At 40.8% G+C, this 10,069-nt stretch overlaps 1 protein-coding gene across 1 annotated transcript; it reads left to right on the forward strand.

The window, feature by feature from the left end:
* Nucleotides 1-1,330: 1,330 nt before the first annotated feature.
* Nucleotides 1,331-2,981, forward strand: LOC128068162 (zinc finger protein 678-like). The gene is made up of 3 exons (XM_052661253.1): nt 1,331-1,339; nt 2,091-2,374; nt 2,627-2,981. Exons 1-3 carry the CDS (start codon nt 1,331-1,333, stop codon nt 2,979-2,981), a joined length of 648 nt encoding a protein of 215 aa, XP_052517213.1.
* Nucleotides 2,982-10,069: the final 7,088 nt, after the last annotated feature.

Consider the following 10,069-nt stretch of genomic DNA (forward strand, 5'->3'; position numbering starts at 1 on the left):
TTCTCCCATTCAGAAGGCTGTCTTTTAACCTTGCTTATATTTTCCTTTGTTGTGCAGAAGCTTTTGGAAGATGTTTCTTTATGTGACAGTTTTCATCACCACACTGAAAGGTTTTGTTGGCCAGGTTTCATCTTTGTTGCTACTCAGTCTCTAGACTCAAAACAGAACTGGGGATTCAATGGATATTTTAATGCATAAGTAAAAGGATTCGATATTTTAAAAATAATTATTCTATTCCAATCACTTCCTGAAGGCTTGAGAGCAGAGTCCTGTATATGACATAATTTTGATTCTTCCTGTAAGGTGGATCATTACTGGATCCTGTTTGATAGAAATATTCAGCCCACTGTAGAGTCTTTTGATCTTTCCCATTTGGAAAAGACTGAGGATTCTGTGTCCTCTCTCTGAACTGGTGCATAGGCATCAGCCCGTAGACAGCCTCACTGTTCTTGCTGCTGCTCTGGGTTTCCTCCTGGTCTGCTGAAGGACCTTCACTGTTTTGTCCAGTGAAGATGTTGTTGCCTGCACTGACCTTCAATTATCTCTTTATTTGCCTCAGTACCTTACCTTGGACTTAAGCATACCAAAGGATAATTAGGCCAGACTCAAAATCCACACTTTTTTTAAAAAAATCAAACAGGCAATCGGATCAGCAAATCAGATGTGATTTCCCAGCTGGAACAGGGAAAAGAGTTGTGGAGTAAAGCAGCAGGAAGCCTCCAAAGTCAAAGACCAGGTGAGCATCAGGGGCCTGGGCTTCACTGCAAAGAGGTTCTGGTCATTGAGTGACTAAGTCCTCGGAAGCAAAACTGAAGGTTTTGAGACATGAGGGATCTATCCTAAATGAAAGGAGAACGTTGGGGCATATTCCTCACATTTTTACCATTTTGTGCACCTATGATCCCAAATCATGTGTCTTCCTGCCACTTTCTTTTCTTTAAATACTTGTGGACTTGCTGCACTTAAACTTACACATAGTGATTCCTGTCCTGATCCTCTCATTTAATGTTTTTTCCATCATTTTCTGACACACTGTCTCTTCCCCACACTACATTTTTATATTTTAATCCTGGTTTTGTCTAACAGACAATGACTTTTAAAGTATTCTACTACCTTCAGTATTTCTTTGTTATGTACACTGTTTCTCCATTTGAGTGCCAATTTTTGGAACATACTCACATAGAGGACTTGGTAGTTATCTATATTTCTATTTTCCTAATGCCATTCTAAAATCTATCTTCTTTCCATTTCTTTAGGCAGTGAAAGACCACTTGGACAACAAGAAATGATACTCATGCCAAGTGTTTACAGGAAGCACATATCCCCTACCATGGCAATGGTAAGTTTCATGGGTGGGAACCCCAGTCATCCAAATTAAAGACCTGGCAGTGAGATAAGTTGGTAATTGAGAACCATTGCCTATGTGTAATTTGAGATTGAGCTCTTTTTGAAAAAAAATTTTGGGTAGACTGAAATCAGTTAAGAATCAATATGAGCTCAAAACCACAACCAGTGAATTAAGGGGAAAAAGTCAGTTATATAAACATTGCTCATCTTCAAAATTAATCTGATATCTGAGGTAGGAAACTATAAAACTATATTGTGCCTGCAGGGGAATAACACAACACATGTTTACCTCTAACACTGGAGACATTTTAACAGGAAACTTAACCAGCTGATGCTCTACGGTGAACATGCAGACAAATGAATGTCTGCCTGGTCTTGGGCAAACCAGTAACAGTTTCATATCTCCTTCTCCAAAGCAGGTTTCTCACTTGCAAGGGAATTCTGCTGGATGTACTGATCTGAGTGATGAATTTACTCCTCAATCTTCACCTCAATATTCAACAGTTCCCTCAAGAAGGAAACATAATGTCAGCAAACAGTGTGAAAAATCACTTAGTCAAGGGTCATTCCTTAATGGACAGGGTCACATTCACACTAGAGGTAAATCATGTCAATGTGCTCTGTGTGGAAAAGTCCTTCGTAGTTTCTTTAGACTCAGAAGACACAAGGTGATTTACACTGGAGAGAAACCATTCAAATGTCAACACTGTGGCAAAGTCTTCAATCAAAGATTCTCCTTGAAGGAGCATGAGAGCACTCATACAGGCGAGAAGCCCTATGAATGTCCTCTATGTAGGAAAGCCTTTAGTAATTACTCTAGCCTCAGCAGACACAAGAAGATTCACACTGGAGAGAAGCCATTCAAATGTCAACTCTGTGGGAAAGTCTTCAATCAAAGTTACTACTTGAAAGACCATGAGAGAACTCATACAGGAGAGAAGCCCTATAAATGTCCTCTATGTGGAAAAGCCTTTAGTAGTTGTACTAGCCTCAGCAAACACAAGAGGATTCACACTGGAAATAAACCATTTGAATGTCGACTGTGTGGAAAAATCATCAAAGGAAGATTCTCCTTGAAAGAACATGAGAAAACTCACAGAGGAAAGAATGGCTATGAATGTCATCAGTGTGGAAAAGTCTTTAGTTATTGCTCTAGGCTCATACGACACAAGGTGAGTCACACTAGAGAGAAACCATTCAAATGTCAACTGTGTGGGAAGGCTTTCAGTCAAAATTCCTCCTTGAAACAACATGAGAAAAGTCACACAGAAAAGAAGACTTATGAATGTCATCAGTGTGGGAAAGTCTTTAGTAGATGTGCCAGCCTCAAGAGACACAGTATGATTCACACTGGAGAGAAACCATTCAAATGTCAACTGTGTGGGAAAGTCTTCAATCGAAATTCCTCCTTGAAAGAACATGAGAGAACTCACACAGGAGAGAAGCCCTATGAGTGTCATCAGTGTGGAAAAGCGTTTCCTCAAAGAAGGGACCTTAATTCACACAATAAGATTCACACTGGAGAGAAACCATATCTATGTCTTCAGTGTGGGAAGTTCTTCCGTTATAGTTCTGGGCTTTGTATGCACAAGAAAATCCACACAGGAGTGAAAGCACGTTTGCCTTGTGTGTAAGAAGGCCTTCAGTAAAAGTAGTAAACTGAGAGAACATGAGAGAACCCAGAGCAGAGAGCAGCCCTCTGAGTGTCAGCTCTGTGGAGAACACTTTGCTCCTGCTATTTCCCTTAGACAACAGGAGGGAACCCAGCACAGGAGATAAAAGCAGAAGGGCCCTCCATAGATGTTCTAACCTGAGGTGACTTAATCAACATGGAGGCTCCTACAGGCATCATATTCCGTCCACAGTCCAGACAGGCATCATATTCCGTCCACAGTCCAGACAGGCATCACCTGTGGAAGTGGACCCATATGTGCACTGTCTATGCCTTTAGTCAATTGCCTGACTTCAGGTAACTTAGCAGAACTCACTCTGTAAACACAATATGAGTGTTTTCAGCAGCACCTTCCAACTTTATAGACCCTAGAGTATGTGAGGAGAGGATAAGCAACCCCTAGTTCTTCTTTCACAATTAATTGTTCAGTATGAGGCTGCTCCATGTGGCCTGGAGAAACAGCAATCCATTCCAGGATTCTTGGTTGGAGAATTCCATGGACAGAGGAGCCTGGTGGGCTACAGTCCATGGGGTCACAAAGAGTTGGACATGACTGAATAACTAATACACACACACACACACACACACACTCAATGTGGAGAATCACTGGGACTGTATAATCACTCTTAACAAATACTCAGATGAGCCCCAGGCTTGATGTGCACAAGAAACTCAGTGAAAATAAAGTAAACACTAAAATAAGAACGAAGATTAAGACTTGAGAAATACCAAAGTATGTTGAGCAACATCAAAGCATACTTCTAAATAATTTATCCTCAAGAATTGATTTCATGGAAAGTTATAAGAAATTCTTTCTCCATAGAGCAAACCCACTGGTTCACCTGTGCTCAGACCATATAACACACCCTCAGTGTCATGAAGGAAGAAGGAAGAGAAGTCTTCAGTGATCGCTTACTTTTCAGTTAATGTCAAATTCTCACACTGAGGATGTAGCAATCCTAAAAACCACAGTGGAGCTACAGCTAGATTTCACATCATAAGAAAAATGATCATGTATGGGAGGGGGAACCCCTGAAAGAAAACTGTAACACACAATCAGGCTTCCCAAGTAGCTCAGTGGTAAAGAAAATGCCTGTGAATGCAGGAGACACAGGTTTGATCCTGCTTCCAGGAAGAAACCGTGGAGAAGGAAGTGGCAACCCACTCCAGTATTCTTGCCTGGAAAATCTCATGGACAGATGAGCCTGGTGGGCTAGTCTATGGCATCGCAGAGTCGTACACAACTTAGCAACTGAACAACAACAACACACAATCAGGTAGAGTGTGATTTGGGGAAATAGTTCTTGATGGAAATGTGGCATACAATGAAGAGTGAAGTGACCTAGCAATATGGAATACAGAGTTTTGTAAGAAATTAATGTTTGTGTATAGAATAATAATTGCAAATATTCAAATAATAAAGTCCATGGCTAAAGAAGCTCAGAGTTGCTGTTTGATTTCTTTGAGCCCCTATAAACAAGGGACACAGGTTTACACTCTGGGAAAGTGGGCAGAGACTCAGCCCCATTCTCTGAGTTCCCTCTTTCTCCACAGCTCTTTGTACACAACTCAACTCCACTCATTCCATTGTCCCCCTATCCCCATGACCCCATTCAGGCCCTGGAGGTGACACAGCTCTGATCTTCAGCTCCACTGGTCAGGTTTCCCACAGTGTCGTGACCCTCCTCACACAAGGTCCTGGGGGAGTCTCAGAGACATCTGGTCTTACATTATTTGAGCCCCTTAACCTACGTCTGCAGAGAGAAACCACCTGGGGCTTAAGAAACAGACATCTCTGCCTTCCCAGACCTCAGAATTCTCTTTGTTACTTTGCCCCCAAACCTCTAAACTGAGCCAAGTGGATGAAAATTTCCTTCCATGATCATACTGTCTGTCTTACTTAGCTGATTACTGAATTATGCACCCAGCATTCTTACTAAACAGGAACCCAGCCTTGTTACCACCACATAAGCTCATGGAATAAAGCTGCAGGAATATAAAATGCTCCAAACTATCAGCCTTAACACAAGTCAGTTTTGAAAATAACTAGTACAATGTTTTTTCTAAAGAAAGAAAGAAATACTATCACAAAGCAGATGTCCCCACTTGTCTGCAGGACTTGGAAAGTTATCCTTTGATACACACCTACATTGAACTGAAATTTCCAGGGAGTCTTCCCGGATATCCACTGGGATCAGGTGTGTTCCTATCCTTGTTCCTATCAAGATTCTCTTAATTTGTTTTCAGGCACAGATGGAACAAGCTGATACATGACCTTAATTGGCCAGGAGAAATCTTAACAAGGTCACAGGACCACGGAGCAGTAACAAAGGCAGCTAAGAAAGGGAATTCTCCCCACTGACCCTCAGCCACCTCCGAGGCTGCATCTCCTCCAGTGGAGGGTGTCCAGTGCCTACCATTCTGAGCATCTACTGACAGATGGGAGGTACCCAGCTGGATTTCAGGTTTTTTTTTTTTTTTTTAATTTGTTTTGGTGTTCAGTGTATTCCCCAGAGAACCTGGACATAGACAAAATATGCATAGATGTGGCTTTATGCACTGAGGCATGGGTAATTTAGTTTTTTTAACTAATATTTTTTCTAGGGTATGATTGGGTTACAATATGACATGTTTTACTTGTGTATGATTATAGTTCAGTTTTAGTATGCCAGAAAATGGTCAACACCAAGATAGTAGAGGTTTTTCTTTTACCATCCTGTTCACCTATTTTGGGGCTTCCCTGGGTGGCTTAGATGGTAAAAAATTTGCCTGCAGTGCAGAAGACCTAGGTTTGATCCCTGGGTAGGGAATATTCCCTGGAGGAGGGCATGGAAAACCACTGCTGTATCTTTGCCTGGAGAATCCCATGGACAGAGGAGCCATCAGCCATCCCTCTGCTGCTACTGTCTGCTATCAACTGCTCTGTTCTGTGAATATATGGATTTGTTTTTGTGCCATTGACTGTCTTTAATATTTTTTACTTTATGTGTTCTTTTTCTTTGTTTTTGGTGGTCCATATATGTCGATTCACAAGGTATTTCTCTGCTAGATGTGTCTACAAGACATGACAGGTTCAAAAGGTGATACATAACCTTGATTGGGTTAAGAAAAACCTAATTAAGGTCATGCGACTTCAGAGCAGACTCAAAGGCAGCAGGAAAGTGAAATTTCCCACTGGTTCTCAGTTCAGTTCAGTCGCTCAGTCATGTCCAACTCTTTGCGACCCCATGAATAGCAGCACGCCAGGCCTCCCTGTCCATCACCAACTCCTGGAGTTCACTCAGATTCATGTTCATCGAGTCCGTGATGCCATCCAGCCATCTCATCCTCTGTCGTCCCCTTCTCTTCCTGCCCCCAATCCCTCCCAGCATCAGAGTCTTTTCCAATGAGTCAATCTTCGCATGAGGTGGCCAAAGTACTGGAGTTTCAGCTTCAGCATCATTCCCTCCAAAGAAATCCCAGGGCTGATCTCCTTCAGAATGGACTGGTTGGATCTCCTTGCAGTCCAAGGGACTCTCAAGAGTCTTCTCCAACACCACAGTTCAAAAGCATCAATTCTTCAGCGCTCAGCCTTCTTCACAGTCCAACTCTCACATCCATACATGACCACTGGAAAAACCATAGCCTTGACTAGCCTCAGCCACTTTCAAATGGACTCAAGAGTGTCCAGCATCTGCCATTCTGAGCATCTACTGACCAACAAGGATTAGGGTTAGGGACCAGCCCAGCTCAGGTGCAGCAGAGTAGAGGATTTAAGGTTGTTTTATGTAAATTTGGAGTTCACTTACTTGTCCATTTTGACATTATTTGATACATCTGCTTACTGCTGTTGACTTGAATAAACTTACTATTATATAAAAAATAAATTTGGCATTCAGCCTGTCCATCAGAGAAATGGGACAGTAGACCAGATATTATTATGTATTAATGTGGTTTAAGCAGTGGGCCACAGATACTTTAAATTTTATTCTTTTCTAGGTTATCACTGGTCACAATATTAGATAAGTTTCATGTGTGTAACAATATATTTCAGCTCCAGCATATCACAAAATTGCTTAGCACCAAAATTTTGGTTTTTTTTTTTTGTTGTTGTTACCATTCTGTGGACCTATTTTACCCATTGGCCGTCTGTCCATTTGCTGCTACCCTCTGACGTTGACTGCTCTGTTCTGTGAGAATGTGTGTTTGTTTTTGCATCATTTGTTTTCCTCATTTTTTTTTCACTTATTTGCTTTTAAAATATATGTTTAGTGTTCCACATGTAAGTGAATTCGTAAGCTATTTCTCTTCTAAATGTGTCTTCAAGATGTTGATAGATACAGGGTGATTGCTGTTGTTCAGTCACGAAGATGTGTGACTCTTTTTGACCTCCTAGACTATAGCTTACCTAACCTTGATTGGTTAAGAACACCTCATCAAGGTCATGTGACCTTAGGATAGTATAAAGTCAGCATGAAAGGGAAATTTCCCTGCTGACTGTACTCAGCCACCCTGGAAGGTGCATCTCCTCAGCTGGAGTGTCCAGCACTCATGATTCTGATCATCTGCTGACTAGAGGCTAACAGCAGACTAGAGATTCACAGCTGTGTGGTTTAAATTTGGTGTTTGGCTAGTCCCTCAGGAAAATATGATGAGTAAAATTATATAGTGATGTGGCTTTAGACCACATCACTGATGTGGAACTGATTCTTTAATTTCTTTCAACTTAATTTTAAATTTTTTTAAACTTAGGTATCATTCCATTATAATATTAGTGAAGTTATAGGTGCACAGCCATACATTTTAGCTTCTGTGAACCACACACCTCCTCAGCACCAAAAATGCAGTTTTTCTCTGTTACTATTTGCTGCCCTATTTTGCTGAGGCTTCTCTGATTTCCACTACTCAGGTCTTTGTACTTGTTATCCTGTTAACTTTTTTCTTCCTTAAAATTCTTTTTACTTGTTTTCTTTTTGTTTTTTGTGTTCTGCACATGAGTGAAATTGTGAATTATTTCTTTCTCTTAACATGTCTTTGGATGTGGTTAGACCAAAGATAATAGATGATGTCACTTGGCTAAGAAACTCTCGACAATGTCATGTGACCTTGGAGCAGCCTCAGGTCAGCTAGGAAAGGAAAATTCCTCCTTCACCGGTCCTCAGCCACCTTCAAAGCTGCATCTCCTCCAGTAGAGGCATTCCTCCCCCACCTCTATGATCATCTACAGAGAGGAGGAGCACAACTGGATTTTAGGATAGTTTGCTTTAAATTTGGTGTTTAGCATATTGCTCAGAAAAAGACATCCATAGTAAAGATACATAGTGATTTTGCCTGGCAATAGGGTAAGATGTCTTTATAATTTAAGCTTATAAATTGAGTTAACATTGTGTTTTAAGGTTAGATGTGTTCCATTTGTGCTTTACACATCAACTTTTGTAAACCTTACACATGCTCACCACCCAAATTTTCTTCTCTCTCTGTCACTACACATTTGATCACTTTACCATCGTGCCTTTACCCCTGAAACCTCCTCACTGGTATTCACTACTCTGTCCTGTATATCTGTGTGTTTCTTTTTGTCATCTGGTTTGCTTCTTTCTAGTTTGTTCTTACTGTTCTACCTGGGAGTGAAGTCCTTTGGTGTTTGCCTTCAGCTTCTGACTTAGCTCATTAGCATCATAACAAGGTCTATCCATGTTCTGGAAAAGAACAAGATCTCAATTTTTTCTTAAAGGCTGATGAGATTTCTGTTGAATATGCACACATTTTTTTTTTCCCCCTTACCCCCTTTTCCCTTGATTGGGAACTATGACAAGGAGCGTATTACTTTTGTTTTCTTCTAGGAGTTTTACAATCTTAGGTGTTATCTTCAAATCTTTAATCAACTCTGGGTTGAGTTTTAGGTATGGTGCCAAATAAGGGTCTAGATTTAGACTGTGATGCTGGGAAAGATTGAAGGCAAAAGGAGAAGGGTGCATCAGAGGATGAAATGGTTATATTGAATCACCAACTCAATGGACATGACCTTGAGCAAACTGGAGGACAGGGAAGCCTGGCATGCTGCAGTCCATGGGATCTCAAAGAGTCAGACTCAACTTAGTGAATGAACACACACATACAATGATCTAGCTCACTTAATCTCAGTAAATTTGAGAACAGAGGCTGATAAAATACATCCTTCTGAATGCTATTATTATGTGAAGATTCAAATTCTAAGGAATTTAGCATCTTATCATTCTCATTGATGTGGGACACTGGATAAGGAGTTATGAAACCTCAGTGCTATTGTATGTAGGCACTGAAAGCTTTAAAAATTATTTCTTCATCTTTAGTTGAAAAATATATTTCACATTATTGTTAGCTAGGTAAAAATGAGACACTGAGGATGAAAGATTCAGAAAACAGGAGAGAACAATAATTTGGGTAACTGAATTTTTGTCTGAAAATTAACTTCTCTGATGTCAGTTGGGAGAGTACAGTTTTTTTAAAATTACCAAATTAAATATTTTTGATTTTCAAATGCCTATGGCATTCTAAAGGATATCAGTCCTGGGTGTTCTTTGGAAGGAATGATGCTAAAGCTGAAACTCCAGTACATTGGCCACCTCATGGGAAGAGTTGACTCATTGGAGAAGACTCTGATGCTGGGAGGGATTGGGGGCAGGAGGAGAAGGGGATGACAGAGGATGAGATGGCTGGATGGCAATCCCGACTCGATGGACATGAGCTTGAGTGAACTCAGGAGTTGGTGATAGATAGGGAGGCCTGGCGTGGTACTGTGATTCATGTGGTCACAAAGAGTCGGACATGACTGAGCGACTGAACTGAACTGACCCAGTGAATTTGTTAGATTAAACTTTATGTGTACAAAAAATATATTTCAATTCCAGTAGATCATAAAATTGGTGAGCACCAACAACTTAGGTGTTTTTGTTACCAACTGTGGACCCGTTTCACTCGTCGGCCGTTGCCTTGCCACTATCTTCTGACATGCCCTGCTCTGTTCCGTGAGAATGTTTGCTTTTGTGTCATTTGCTTTCCTTCCTTTTTGTGTTGACTTATTTGCTTTTG

Source organism: Budorcas taxicolor, chromosome 24 (assembly GCF_023091745.1).
Source record: "Budorcas taxicolor isolate Tak-1 chromosome 24, Takin1.1, whole genome shotgun sequence".
Lineage (NCBI taxonomy): Eukaryota > Metazoa > Chordata > Mammalia > Artiodactyla > Bovidae > Budorcas > Budorcas taxicolor.